The sequence below is a fragment of the Drosophila suzukii genome, chromosome 3, assembly GCF_043229965.1.
Source record: "Drosophila suzukii chromosome 3, CBGP_Dsuzu_IsoJpt1.0, whole genome shotgun sequence".
Lineage (NCBI taxonomy): Eukaryota > Metazoa > Arthropoda > Insecta > Diptera > Drosophilidae > Drosophila > Drosophila suzukii.
In genome coordinates, this window is record NC_092082.1 from 87,333,484 (window position 1) to 87,348,395 (window position 14,912).

The following is a 14,912-nucleotide window of genomic DNA, read 5'->3' on the forward strand; positions in this document are numbered from 1 at the left end:
TAATTGCAAAGAGCAAAAATAACGAAAAACAAAAACCAAGGGGGGAAAGTAAGCTGGAAAAGTGCTCTTCTCCCCTCCTTTAGTTACGATTCCGGCAAGTATTTGCTTCCTGACTCCGAAAAGTATTTCCAATTGTATTTAGTTTTGTAAATTAAGTCCGTGAGGAAGAAGCTCGAAAGGAATTAAATTGTTGATGGATCAATTACTGGAGTTTAGTTGTCGCACATCCTAGTCGTACGAACTGTATAAAAATAAAACCCGGATATGTGTCATATCCGTATTGATAAGAACCTTTGCTAAACTAGAACTGTAAGCTAGGTGTTTAAGTTGTAGCTGAAATGTGGCCCTCTAAAAAGATTCCCCCCTTACTGTACGTAGCGATGCCCCCAGGATAAGAGCTCCCGAAAGATATAACTACTATATATGATGATATGTATATGTATACAATAAATGAGTACGACAAGACCCCCTCCTTCCTTTCTCCCCCCAAAGAGTGTTTAAACAAATATAAATGTGAAAGCAAACCCGAGTTGTCTTCTTATTTTCCACGCTGCCTGCAGATTTCCCACATACAGATGCAGATACGCAACCGGATACGGAAACGTTATCTGCTACACGCACACACGCGGACCGTATAGCAGACATTAACACCTGAAGGACCAAAGTTGCTGCTCCTCCTGGCCACCCCCTTTTTCACACAGGTGTTAAAATCGTGGTTGCCTCTGCCGGGGCCAACAAAAAAGATACAAAAAATTATATATATAGAACATAAAAGCGGCAAAGTTAAAATAACACGTACAAATTTTGTATGCAAACAAACCGCAACGCTCCCAGACGCAGATACACACACACAGACACGCGTGCACACGCACACAGAGGCACGCGCGGAATGGCGGCGAATGAAAAAATTGCGTGCAGCCTTTTAGGCGCTGCCGGCTAACACAACGCGGTTCGCTTTTATATGCCATTGTAGCCGGCTCCTCTTCTTCTTGGCCAGCATTTTGATGGCGCACTAAACTTTATGCGCGGCACATAAATAGAAATGCACGCAAAAAACTTTCACAAAGCTAGAACCGAAATAAAAACAGTGGTGAAACGGAGGAATGGGTATATGGGCTCCCATTTTTCCCATTTCTTTTTTTTGGTGGTTTTTTAGGGCGGTCACACGCAAATGGTTCGGGTCAGAGTGGTATTCATGCGTGGCCCGCGGCAATTCAAGCGCGATCTGTTTACCTTGGGTAAGCCTCCTCTGAACCAACACTAACACTAACCCACTGAAGCCCACCTGGTCACCACCCACCCACTGGGGTCAATCTAATCTGCCTCTGCACTTGGCCATTTTGGTCAAGATTTATGTGTGCCTTGCATTGCATAGGCGGCGCCATTTAAATGTCTGGGTTCAACTGGCTACACCGAAAAAATAAATAAGCTTAATTATAATAGCATTTTAATAAAAAACATTCAATTTATATATTTATTGATTTATAAAAAATCATCAGGGTTCAAGAACAGACTTAAGACAATATTGTTAAATATAATATGCAATGATGCCGTATCTATCCTCTTTCAGGACAAATCTATTATTTGTGTATAAGAGTTTTCGGTTTTCTGCCCTTTGCGATAAAATAATATTTTCCTTTTTTCGTGTTGATACTCTACAAATTTTCTTTTTAATGGCATAACTTATTATATGAATGTTTTAGATCCAACTCTACCCCTTACATGTTTTAAGGGTTTTATAGGAATATCTAAACCTATTCTGTAAACTTCTGAAAATGGTAAAGCTTTCTGATTATGCCTGAATTTTCCGTGTAACCAAATACAGCAAATCAGCCATCATATGTTCGGGGGCTTGTCGGAAAAGTGGGCGTGGTCAGTTGGCACAGGGTGGTGAAACGGCTGGGGGAAGAAAAAATTTATTGCCAGCGATTGCATAGCTGATAAATTTAGTTTGCACTCTACTGGGCGCGGTCATAGCCTCGCAGCGATGGTGTTGGAAATTATGACGCGTCAATTGGCGGGGGCTAAAATGAACTCCCCCCACCAACCCTCCAACTCAACAACCCAGTTCAGCAACCCTGGCCAAGAGGTGCGTGCGGAAGTGGCTGACTAAATTGCAGCGGGCTAAAACAACAATTGCTTTTGATTTAAGTTGCATTAAATTAGTTTCCACACGGCTTCTGATTAATGAGTGCAGCGAACTTTCTGACAGCGCCAAGTTGCCGCCCAGGAAGTGGGCGTGGCGCCTCGGAAAGGTGAGGTCCTTGCCACATACACTTAATCAAAAAAGAGGGCAACGCTGAAAGAAGGTGATCATTGGGCACTTGGCAGATGGCAATTTATGACTACCAACCGAAGCAGGAACTTAAAGTAAATATTTTTAAGCCAAGTTTTCTGTTTTTCTTCACTGATTTTTGAACAAAAAAAAATAGGTAGGTTAAAACCCTGTCCATGCATTGCCATGCATAATTTATTACGCCACTCCCGATGCCTGTTAAAGGCAAATCAAAATGCACTTTATTGCACAACGGAATGGAATGGAATGCAGCAAAATAATATGCCATCAGCGTCATTTTCTCCTCGATTGAAATGCAGAAATGAAATGGCTGGTACGTCGGCGGGTGGGCTGACCACTTTGGCCATTTGCATAATATTGATTCCATTTGCCGGCCTCGAAGCCAGTCGAACACGGCTCGTAATGTCATTTCGAGTGTTTCATGCCCGCCCACGAACCATGGCATCACATCAGCATCCTTGACATGGCCTATACAAATAAATTCTGCCCAACAAATTGGGTAAATGGACGCAGATGCCCCCTGAACCGAATTGAGCCGAGCATATGAAAGTCATGAGCCACCACAATCAGAGCCGCACTTGAGCTGCTGGGGCCTGGAAATTATGCAAATGGAGACGCAGCCTGATGAACTGCCGCCTCGAACGGCTGCCAATAGAAAAACGCATTTCGTCGATGTTCGGTAATTAAGAGAGCCTGTTGTCCAGCTGTCCTGCTGTCCTGCTGGCCTGGTCATCGAAAAACGGAACGATAAATGCTAAAATGGTAGCTGCCAGTTGCAGAGCTCCTCAGTTGTTCCAGCAACTGCAGAGTGGGTTGCTCCTAATGAGGTTTAGCTCTCGCAATGCCCAAAACCGGAATCGAGTGGGTTCGTCTTCGCATAGGTCACATCTGCCATGATGATCTTGCAACCCAACCCAACCCATCCCAGCCCCCACAGCTGGTAACATTTGCATGCGAAACTGGCTCGTTACGTTATGAATACCAGAGTTTCCAAAGGCACCAGGCGTTATGTGACCCATCAGGAGGTCAGCTGGAAACTGCAGTGGGCCTCCTATTTACGGCCCAAATTAGCGGTCGAATGATGCACTTTGTGCCGTCGTGTCTCTGGCTCTGACATGCCCATTGCGAGTCGCGGATATTAAGCCTTTGATTGATGGCCGCGAAATGTGGTAATAGTTATCGCTGGCAAAGGGGGGATTTTGTTGGTCTGGCCGGGCACAGTTTCAATTAGCCAGACACCCAGTTAAAAGGGGACACCCCTGCTTCTCAGGGCGGCTGCACAAAGGCATCCCCATAAAGTGGCTACAAGTATGCGGCAATTAGCATTTAACGAGCACCACATGCCAGCCACAATGGCAGGACACGGCCCAGGACAAGGCACCGGCAGTAGTGTCCTCAGACACTGGGGGAGTCCTGTCGACATAATAATATACACACAACTACAACTAGCACACCCCGCCGACACCAACAACATCAGTTGAGGGGGAGAAGGACAATGTCATCGACCAAATACAAGGGCCAGCTCACCCAGTCCCCCAGCAGAAAAAACTCTTTTGTTGCCCGAGTCAACAATTTGAACCCCTTTCAGCTGGGAAGCCCCACCTCCCTCCAACACCCCCTAAAATCCTGATTACTTAACTAAATATGGCAGCTTATGGCGGGACACGGCCATTCGCCAGTGGCCAGTGGGCAGTGGCACTAAACTCTCTGATTTACACGATTTGCATACGCTCAGCCAGAGGCGGAACATTCGGCGGACTGGGAGTGCGAGGCCTTAATTAGCAGTCGCGGGCTTTATCCTTATCAGCCAGCAGCTGTCCACCTGACCCCGCGAATACCCAATGAATAATCCGGGACAATGGGTCAGCCGAAGGCTTTAAGTTTCATTAGCAACACAAAGGCGGATTTTCTGGGACACTTAAGCTAGACCATACTGTTCAGAAAACGATAGCGATAATATTATCCCGTTGAAAGAGTTTTACATGGAAGTCATGCTATTATATTTATATACAAATGACTACATATGTTGTTGACTCAAGAAAAGGGGTTCCCCTAGAAAATGTAGTTTAAGGTTTTAAAAATATTTTAAAATATTTGTTTTCATTTTTAGATATTTTCAACGCATTGATACAATGCTTTACTATACAATAGATTTAAAATTCCCTTTGCTTTCTAGTATATAGTCATGTAAAAGTCAGTTTTCCTTATTTGCATTACCTGTAAAACGAACGTAAATAAATCTACCTGTACTGCAACCCAAATTTAGCCAAATAAACTCGTACGTTGGAAAGTGAAATCCAGAACACGGTTAATTAAGTTTTCTTGGCCCAAAATAAAACTTTCTTTTGTGTTCCACTTGAGGCCCATTCCATTGCCGAGTTCATTAGCATGTCGCGTCTTCAATAATAACTCAGGGCAAAGACAGGCCAAGGCCCCGGGATCCGTAGTCTTATCAGTGGACTCTTATCTGGGATACATAAATTCCAGCCTCGACTCGGCGGCGGCAAAGTTTCTTGGGGTTCCATTATGCAGCAGGCTGGGAATCGGGGATGAGACCTCCGATTGGGGAGTTGGTGGGGCGCTAATTAAGACACGCAAAGTGCGGCCCTAAGACAAATGGTTCCGTGGCACGTAAGCGGCGCGTCAATCTTGGCCAAGGGCTAAGGGACTCCCTCTTTCCATACCACTCAAAAAAAAAACCACCCGCAGGCTCAGACATTTTCTCAGACTTTGGACATGTTTTGTTCTCGGAAAGTTTGTCGAGAAACTCCCCAACCGCCGATTTGACGCCTCGTAAAAAATGTCAATGAAGTGATTTATAAAAGAGGCGCAGAGCAAGTATGCTAATGCGTTTCTGTTAATGAAAGTTTTTAGGCCCCAACAATTGTACAATCCTGTTCATTGAGGGTCAGCGGCTTATTAGCCAGTCTATAATCTTGACTTCAACATAATGTCTTCATTTTTTCCCCCATTTCGGTTTTGCGTGCCCGGAGTTGCACATTAAATTTTAATGCCATATTTTATGCTGCCCAAATTTACATAAATTTATTGTATTGGTGTGTATGTATTTATGTGGGTACTAATCAAATCAAAAGAGTGACGGGCCTTCCCAGCCCATTTTTTCTATGAATTACTAAACAGACATGCAAACTTCTCGGGAGGTTTTGACTCAAGGCAAACCAACATTCGCATACCTCAATTTAGCCATATACTTGGCAATCGTTCAGGTGCAAATGAGACCAAAATAATAGTTATAACAATATTACAAACTTATTTATAACATTAAAAAGGCCATAAAAGTTAAAAGTGCATGTTTGTAAATACTTAATATTTTGTATATAAATATAAATACTTTTTTTGCTTCTAAACAGTCTTAGTACTATTTTTTTGAGCTCGTTTGTGTGTGTTTAGATGTGGTTAGAAAAATAGCAGGCCACGTTGCGCATACGACGCGTTGCCTCTTGGCAGAGGGCCAACAGACCGGGGCAACAACAATGCATTTGCTGCAGCAACAGCAACAAAGGTTCAAACAACAATAACAACAAGGAGAACCATTGCTCTTTGGGCTCTATTGTTGTGCCACCCTGGCTATACTGTATTTTTTCCTTTGCCCGAATAACGGAAGGCGTTCCGAGGAAGGCGCATGTATAATTAGAGCTATGAAGCATGTCCGGTGAAGTTTGGCATTTAAATGTGGCAACAACAACGAAGCAGCAGGCAGCAAGCAGCAGAGGTAGCCAGATCGCCATTTTGCCATTACCAAGTTTGAAATTGGGCAGGGCCCAGAAGAGCTGGGGCATTGTTGTTGGCCAGATATATTTTATAATGCCACAAACATGCACGACTTCGACTCCAGAAAGAGAGTGTGTGTGTGTGTATGTGAAAGTGCACTCCGCTTAGTTTACGTACTGCGCCTCCACATGCAAACAGGACACGGAGGACATGGACATGGAGGAGCGCCCGGAGGACAGTCCAAACCTAACCAACCGAATCCCGGGCTTACCCGGGGAACCTGGAACAAGGAACAGGGACAGGAACTTTGTGTGCAACTTTATCTTTTGATTTATACAATAATAAACACAAATGTGCACAAAAGTTCTTTGTACTTTGTTCTTTGCTCTGGCAGAGCGGCAGAATGTTGAAAGTTAAATCGGGAAATGTTTACATGAGCAGTTGACTCCTGCTAATTGGAAGTCCTGTCAGAAGTCGCCTCTCCGGGGATATTACTAAAGCTTATTACGAAGACTTAAAGCCAGCCAAAAATTTGCACTCCCTGTGGGTCAACAAAAAGAATACAGCTGCCACACGAAGGCGGATCGATTTTCAATTGTGGCCCCCTGGAGTTGGGGGCAATTCAATGAATCGTAAGTGGACCGGTCCTCCCACAGAAGTGTGCCTTAACCCATTAAATGCCAGCAACTGCAATCCAACACGCAACCCTTGGCGCAGTCACAAAACGTTAATGCAACCGAGCCGCCTTGCCAACAGTGCTGCCAACTTTGTTTTTCTCTTTAAGGTTCTGGGTGTTCTTTTACTCTATTATTATGGGATTTAAACAGTGCCGTTTTGTGAGGCTAAAAACTATAGAAATATGTTAACTTCAAGGATAAGTAAATTTAATTGTAGGATACTTAAAATGAATAATGTCTTACTGATACCATATTTTATTTTCCAATAATTTTTTTTAAAACTGCTTGGTAGACTTATTGTCAAGATCCATAACATGTATGATGTTATATTGATTACTCATTATTTTTAAGGAGCATTTAAAATAAATAACTCATAATCTTCAAAAAAATTACTTATCAAACGAGGTAGGTATAAAACTCAGCTTCATATTTGAGTTTTATGGACCGATTTTCCCTCGTTTGGGGGTCATCACTGCCGTCGAAAAGCCGGCGTTGGAGTTACATGTTCCTGGTTGCCATGAGCCGGCGGTGTCAATGTGGTGCACATTAAGCTTAACACCGCTTAAGCGCGAATACCGTCGAAACGCCACTTTAAGGCGCTGCCTGTAATGGCCAACTCGTTCCCGCTCCCGTTCCAGTTGCCATTCTCATTCGGCATTCGGCGGAGGCGCCGCGTAATAATGTTAAATGTCAGGTGCAATGCAGCTGTCCCTGCCGCAATCGAAGTGGAAATGGTTGGGGGAAGTGGAAGTGGAAGTCGAACCCGGAGTCGAAGCGCACCAGCAGGCACTAATTAAGTTGCCCGCCAGCCGCGTAACTGCCATAAAATATGCGCAGTGGGAATTCGAATTCGGATCCGGATCCAGATCGCTTTGTCGGCCCGGCCAGACACTTTTGCCCACATTGCAGTTGCACTTGCAATCGCACTCGGAGTTGCACTGCCAATGACTGAGGCAGTTGCACGTAGTTTATGGCATCGGGCTAAGCGAAGTCGACGCGAGTCAAGAAGTTCTCCATTTGTTTCCAGGCTTAAATTTACACGGGACATGCAACCAGAAAGTGATGGGGGTGGTGTACCAACAGACGGAAGCGGAGGAGTCGTAAATAAATGTCTTACTCAGTCAGGAGCAAGCTACAAGCTGGTCATAAGAACAAAAAACTTCAGTACTACCAATTACTTTTCTACAAAAATACCATACATTTATTTACTTAAGCTTAAAATATATAAGTTACTACAACTAATAGGAAAGCAGGTTCGTCGATAACCTAATATGCAGGAGGTGGAGGTGTGTTCACCTTAAGCTCTTCTAGGTTTTTCTCTTCATTCTCATCTATCTGTGATTTTTGTTTTTCGAGAGGAGGGTCTGTTCTTTTTGGCACCAGGAAATTACCAAGTCCACCAAAGGGTGCCTCAATGAGTAGATACATCACATAGGCAAAACACATGGTGATTCCAAGGGTTGACCAGAAGCTGAGCATCTACAGAGATAATAGATTAGAGTAAAAAATGTATGCTATAAAACTAAATACAAAAACCCACTATTCTGTAATTTGAGAAGTATGAATTCGTCCTGTTGCTTCGGGCGTTCACTTCCTGGATGAACATGTGCCACATGTAGACGGAGTAGGAGAGTCTGGAGAAGGGTTGCCACAGTGGGGAGGACAGGAAACTGTCAGCCAGTCCTCCGAATCCCTGCATGCAGGCAAAGATCACCCAGCAAAGGGCCATTGGGAAACCCAACCGGGTGAGGGTGTAGTAAAAGGCCTCCGACACGATGGGAAAGGTAGGAGGACTCCACTGGGCCGCCGGGTAGAGGGCAAAGATCGAGGTGGCGAGCATGGCCAGACAGAGGATCCATCCTGACAGCACGGCTAGCCAGCTTAGCTTGAACTTCTTGGCCCTGTTCAAGTGCAGGAAGTAGCCGAAGAGAAAACCAATCAGCCAAGGCATAGCATGTGTATGTGTGGGATAGTACAAATACTTCTGCGCCTTTAATGAATATTGCCTGGAAAAAAAAAGATTATCTTAGTATTTCACAGCAACATTACAAGTCAATATCACTTACTTCATCACCAATGAGTAGTCATTAACCACCATGGTGGCGAAAAGACAGCCAGACAGCAATACTATGAGGACGAAGATACCAGCAGCAGCCTTCTTTCCCCATTTGTAGACAGCTATCAGCAGGATCGGCGAGATAAGGAACATTTGCATGTCTACCGATAAATACCAGGTATGTCCGAGGCACTAAAGTCAAAAAGAACGTCTATGTTAACTCGATTTAGATTAAGAAAATTACTCGGACCTACCCTGTCATTGGTGTAGTTATTTACGAAAAGCAAGGTCCAATACCAACCCCTCTCACACATAGCCTTTTGTGTATACCCACGGGAAAAAAGAGGACCGCTTGTGATCAAGGGCATAAGTTTTAAAGAGACTACAATGGCCATCGCCAAAAGGGGAACAATGCGGATTATGCGATGTAGATACATTAGAGGAACATTTAGTTTGCCCTTAGTTCTGCGGAGGAAATTAAAAGTAAAATTGGTATTATGAAATATGAACAGAAAAACTATCTTACTTTTCCATCATTCGCAGTGTAATCATAGCCACCAACAATCCGCCGAGCACGAAAAACGAATCCACTGAGAAATAGCCATGCAGAATAAAACTGGCATATGGTGTCTCCTCCCACTAAAAATGATTAATTTTCAAATACTTTTCCGCAAATTACTAGTAATTTTCTTACCGAGTAAGCATCAAACAAGTTTATATTTGCGTTAAGCAGAGTTATCACATGTTGATGGCAAAAAATCACCCAAACGAGTGACAGGCAGCGGATTCCATTGAGGCAGTCGATAACATTCGGATTCGAATTGGGTTGTACAACGCGGAATAGAGCCCTGGAGTTGGCCCTGGCCGAGAAAACCTTGACAATGGCTGGAAGCTGATCTGAAAGTTAACAAGTCATTGTGAAATTTCAAACGCAACGATTATTTTTTGTTAACTCACCCTGATTCTTGACCAGACAGTAGTCCCACAAGGTAAACAAAGCCACCACAGCACCCATGAACGATAAGATCACTCTGCAATCAGAAGCATTAGCCGGTAGCTGATTAAAAAGTCTGCACGCTTACATCATGAAAATGGTGAGTCCATCCCAGGGTTCACTTTCGCTGGTCTGGCAACTGCTATCGCGGATACTCATGGCGGTGCTGGGAATGCTGACGTTGAGCAACTGCTTCACCATTTGACCCACAAACGTGTTCATTTGAGCGGCCGAGCAGGAGGCCGGCAGGCAGGTGCCGGTTCTGAAGGTTCCCAAGATCGTATAGTTGAGCCCCACCATTTGGGCGGGAGACACTGAGAGAAAACAGAACTTTCCTTGGATGGTTCTGCCCAGGCTGGTCTCTTTCTTGATGTTCAAACACTCGTCAAAGTTGCCAAGGTCGTAAATGTTGCCGGTAAGCAGACCCGAGGGTATGGAGCCCCAGGCATCAAACACTGGGTTAACACAAATATGTTGGTCATAAAAAATACTTTTTCGGCTTGCCAAGGTTAACTTACTTTTCAGTGCCCAGTATTGACCGCCTTGAAGTCCCGCCACTAAGGCAGCCAGATCACTAAGGCACAGCAGATCATCCTGTGTTGGCAGTCTAGAGTCCAAAACGTTTAAATCATCCTGATTAAGACTCTGTAGGTGCCCAGCAATCTCAAGTCCCAAGGATCTCAGTTTTTTGATTCCCTGTAGCTCCTGCAGGACATCTTCTTCCTTCGATTGTGCGGCACTAATAAGCGCAAGTGCGCAGAGAAAAACTACTCCGACTATGTTGACCATGCTGGCTCAACTCTTATTGATTGCTTCTTTCGGATTCGAAACCCTTTTTATATGCGAATTAGCCTGAGATAAGCACCGTCTGCGAGCACAAAGTTTGATATTACTCATAAGGTCGTTTCTATTGAAAGTAAGCGATAAGCCCGTCAACTTATCGGTAAGCAATTGTTTGTCAATACTTCAAAATATAGGACTAATAGATACTTTAAGAGTTTAAAACGATATCAGAGCAGGGATTAGCTAATATTTAAAGTAGCTTTATCGCATGACACGGGACATTTCTTTATGTGGAGCAAGGGAATAAACAAATATTTTAAAGCACCTGCAATAAATTGCGTAATACGGGTACCAATGCACGTGTGCTGGTCTTTTTTAATGAAGTCATATAAACTTCGGAATCTAATCAGCTGGTGTTACAGCAGTTGCCTCCAGTTCTCTTTGCTTATTTGGGTCAACATCACCAGAAGTGTTTTCCAAAAAAGGCCCGGTGAAATCCATTGAAGACCCGCAATGCAGCATCTGAAAAGTTGTATTTAAATTAGAAATCCATCCGGTCTTATATAGATCGAAAAAACCTACCACTTGAGAATTCGAGAAAAAAGTATTGGACCTTACAAATCGTTGATATGATCAAGGCACTAAAATATATAAAACTACTCGGCGAACTCAATAACCAAGGGATAGAGTTTTTTAAAGACGCTGAAGTTCCTGCAGGAGACTTTTGTCTTCAGGGTGCGTAACGCTAATGAGGACGAACCCATTGAGCAAAATAAGACTCAATGTTTTGACCATGCGAACTGAAAGGGAATGAACTATTTCTGTGTAAATCGGCAGAGCTTATATACTAGCGATAACGACCAATTCCGATTATAAGCAAGGTTAAGGCAGAGATACTAATAAAATGATCAGGAAAATTCAATAACTCAGTAAAATAATAATAGTCAATTCGTAACGTACTAATCTAGTCATAAAAGGTTTAATTCCACTGAAGGCTTTATCAGTCCTAGTTTATTAAGAACTTAAAAAAAAACATTTCGCTTGAGTCTGTTTTAGATTGTCTATCATTTTTATTAAGAAAGTTATTTGCCTTTAAAAATGAGCGGAAATTATTTTATGAAGAAATATTAGAGCTACAAACACTTTAGCATGTATATTTTAAGTGATACCAAAAGGTTCATTTGACAATTTAAGTACTTTTCATATTGAATCGTAGTAATACTTAGCTAGTTTTAAAATGTTCAAAAATAGTTGTCGATTACCAAGAGTTAAATAAAATTCTTTAACGGCTAGTACATTTCCTGTTAATACAGCTGATATTACGTTATCTGTGAATTCGTAGTATTCCATATGATGATCAGTACATGATTTAGTGCCTTATCTTAAAAATTATAAAAAGCGAACATGTCGCTCATTCTGAATTCCCAATTTTTAATCACGTGTTGAGGGACTTACTGTTTTTGACAATTTTATTAATAGCCTCTTTATAATTTCTTGAGAATTTTATTCAAATAGGTGATCAAATCAGCAAACTCAATAGCTGGGCGAGTTTTTTGAATGGACTTAGCAGAACACTCTGTTATCGGTACTTGACAGTTAGAAACTATCTTAATCCAAGAAAATTATATTTTGGAAAAGGTTTTTTCGAATGTAGGTAACATTGTTGAAAGCATTTATTTCATGAACTTTTCTTCTACATATGGCATATGGGTATAACTTTCCATTTATCGGTAAGCAAACAGATCATATCCATTTTAATTATACTATAACTTATATTAGTGCCTAATCAGTTTGAATTTGAGAGCTCGTTTTCCTTCCATTGAAAACTTTTAAATTTCTTGTCCTCAAATCATCTTTCTGATTCTGCTGCACTTCCTCTGAACTTGCTTTTGAATCGTTGCCAACAAAAGCTATTTTCTGAGGTCGTAAAAATAGATCCAGCCCGCCAACAGGTGCCTCAACGAGGATATACAGTAAGTAGGCCAGCAGCACGGTGAAGCCAAAGGTCGACCAGAATCTAAGCATCTGTGAGGATATTAGAAATATCAGAACCAAGACGTTTAACAATATGTCTGACAGAGTTTACTTACCACTTGGTAATCCGAGTAGTACGAATTTGTCCTTATACTTCGAGAATTTATTTCTTGAATAAATTTGTGCCAGATGTAGACGGAATACGAGAGTCTCGAAAGAGGTTGCCACAATGGAGAAGACAGAAAGCTGTTGGCCAAGCCCCCATATCCTTGCATGCATGCGAATATAACCCAACCAATAGCCATTGGCCAGCCCAAACGGGTGAGGGTATAATATAAGGACTCTTCCAAGGTGGTTAGAGGAGGAGCGCCCGATTTAATAGCCGGATAAAGGGCAAAGATCGAAGTGAAGATCATGGCCAGGCAGAGGATCCATCCTGACCACACTGCCATCCAGCTCAATTTAAACTTCTTTCCCTGGTTCAAGTAAAGAAAGTATCCGAAAAGAAATCCCATAAGCCAAGGAGTAGCGTGAGTGTGGGTGGCGTAGTAAATCTTCTCTCGAGCGGTAGAACTGTAATTCCTGTAATAAAATATAGAAACATTTAAACAATTTATATATATTAACCATGACCGTTTTAGTTACTTCAGCATCGAGTAGTTGTTGACCATCATAGTGGCAAAGAGGCAGCCAGAAAGTAAGACTATCAGGACAAATATTCCAGCTGCAGCCTTTTTTCCCCATTTGTAGATAGCGATTAGCAGGATCGGAGAAATTAAGAATAACTGCATATCTACTGCCAGATACCATGTATGATGTAAGCACTACATTAAAGGTGAGTTATTTACAGGGATGAATATTATTACTGAATTTTATTCCACCTTATGCTTTGTGTAGTTAACCACAAAGAGCAGGGTCCAAAACCAACTCTTCTGACATTCCGATTTGTCACTATATCCATCCTTTAAAAGAGGTCCTCCAGCCACCACACCCATTAGCTTTGTGTACACCAGTATAGCTACGGCTAAGATAGGAACAATACGGATAAGGCGATGAATATACATCAGCGGCACATTTAGCTTTCCCTTGGTTCTGTAATGAGGTTAACAAAATTGTTATCACTTCTAGTTCTTTAAAACTTGAATTTTCTAACTACCTGTCCATCGTTCTCAGGGCAATCAAAGAAACCAACAAGCCACCGATGAAGAAAAAAGAATCCACTGAGTAAAAGCCATGTACAATAAAGCTGGAGAATGGCATTTGCACCCACTAAAAAATCGAATTAATTTGAAGATCTTTGGAAAAGTTTAAAACTTACCTGCAGGACTTCAAAATAATTAATATTTACTGATGACATTTGGGTCACATACTCGTGGCAGTAAACCACCCAGAAAAGGGACATGCAACGAATTCCAGAAAGGCAGTCGATTACATTTGGGTTTGACTTGTTTTCCACGATGCGGAAAATTGTACGTGAGTTGGCCCTAGCCGAAAAAACCTTTACTAATACAGGAAGTTGATCTGCAAAAAGGGATATTGTTTAATCAGTATATTGACTATTTTTCTATCCACCTTGATTCTTGCAGAAAAAGTAGTCATACAGCGTTAGGAAAGCTACGACAGAGCCCATCAGTGATAAGATGACTCTAAAATAAGAAAGGTAATTTTACTCATCTCGATTTGGTAGAAATATGGAATAACTAACATTGCGAAAATAGTAAGACCATCCCAGGGTTCGCTTTCATTTGTCTGACAAGTGCTATCGCTAATACTCATTAATGAATTAGTAATATTCAAATTTAGTACCCTCTTCGTTAACTGAGCCAAAAACTTGTTCATATGAGAGGCCGAGCAAGAAGCCGGGAAGCAAGTTGCAGTTGTAATAGACAGTCCCTGAAATTGTTTAGGTGATGCTGTTAGAAAGCAATACTTTCCACGAATGTTCTCCTTTTCGATGTTGATACACTCGTCGAAGTTTCCCAAGTCGTATAAGTTTCCACTTAAAATACCAGAAGGTATAGAGCCCCATGCATCAATCACTGTCGATACCAAGGAAAAAAAATTAAACTAAATTACATAAAATTGAAAAATATATTTCTCACTTTTCAAAGCCCAATATTGACCGCCTTGTAGAGCCATCATAATCTTGGACATATCATTAAGGCACAATAGATCCTCCTGAGTTGGCAGTCGGGAGTCGAAAAGACTCAAATCGTTCAGCGTTACATTTTGAAAGTAGTCGGCGAACTCAGTACCCAGAGGCTTCAGATCCTTCAGATGATGAAATCCTTGCAGGACTTCCTTGTCCCCAAGGTGTGCTGCCCCGACTAGGACAATAGCACCTAGCAAAATAAATCCCACCAGCATGTTGCCTTAAATGTTAATAACTGCTTATGCATA

At 42.2% G+C, this 14,912-nt stretch overlaps 2 protein-coding genes across 2 annotated transcripts; both read right to left on the reverse strand.

Moving 5' to 3' along the window:
- Nucleotides 1-7,879: 7,879 nt before the first annotated feature.
- On the reverse strand, nt 7,880-10,576 carry LOC108011098 (nose resistant to fluoxetine protein 6). Its single transcript, XM_036818776.3, has 9 exons — nt 10,274-10,576; nt 9,844-10,210; nt 9,719-9,792; nt 9,456-9,658; nt 9,288-9,400; nt 9,016-9,226; nt 8,772-8,953; nt 8,246-8,711; nt 7,880-8,184 (listed from the first exon to the last, which is right to left on the reverse strand). Exons 1-9 carry the CDS (start codon nt 10,542-10,544, stop codon nt 7,972-7,974), a joined length of 2,100 nt encoding a protein of 699 aa, XP_036674671.3. The 5' UTR covers nt 10,545-10,576; the 3' UTR covers nt 7,880-7,971.
- Nucleotides 10,577-12,246: 1,670 nt separating this feature from the next.
- LOC108011090 (nose resistant to fluoxetine protein 6) lies at nt 12,247-14,884 on the reverse strand. Its single transcript, XM_017076155.4, has 9 exons — nt 14,615-14,884; nt 14,218-14,551; nt 14,085-14,158; nt 13,831-14,033; nt 13,669-13,781; nt 13,394-13,604; nt 13,158-13,336; nt 12,629-13,094; nt 12,247-12,563 (listed from the first exon to the last, which is right to left on the reverse strand). Exons 1-9 carry the CDS (start codon nt 14,877-14,879, stop codon nt 12,321-12,323), a joined length of 2,088 nt encoding a protein of 695 aa, XP_016931644.3. The 5' UTR covers nt 14,880-14,884; the 3' UTR covers nt 12,247-12,320.
- Between the last annotated feature and the right edge of the window lie 28 nt (nt 14,885-14,912).

Bases quoted from the DNA above. Each gene is read 5' to 3' on its own strand.
- LOC108011098 (XM_036818776.3), bottom strand. From the start codon at position 10,544: ATGGTCAACATAGTCGGAGTAGTTTTTCTCTGCGCACTTGCGCTTATT. The intron at 9,659-9,718 runs GTGAGTTAACAA...GTTAACTTTCAG, and splicing joins CTGTCTGGTCAAGAATCAGG to ATCAGCTTCCAGCCATTGTC. The intron at 8,712-8,771 runs GTAAGTGATATT...TTTTTTTTCCAG, and splicing joins GACTACTCATTGGTGATGAA to GCAATATTCATTAAAGGCGC.
- LOC108011090 (XM_017076155.4), bottom strand. From the start codon at position 14,879: ATGCTGGTGGGATTTATTTTGCTAGGTGCTATTGTCCTAGTCGGGGCA. The intron at 14,034-14,084 runs GTGGATAGAAAA...CCCTTTTTGCAG, and splicing joins CTTTTTCTGCAAGAATCAAG to ATCAACTTCCTGTATTAGTA. The intron at 13,095-13,157 runs GTAACTAAAACG...ATTTTATTACAG, and splicing joins AACAACTACTCGATGCTGAA to GAATTACAGTTCTACCGCTC.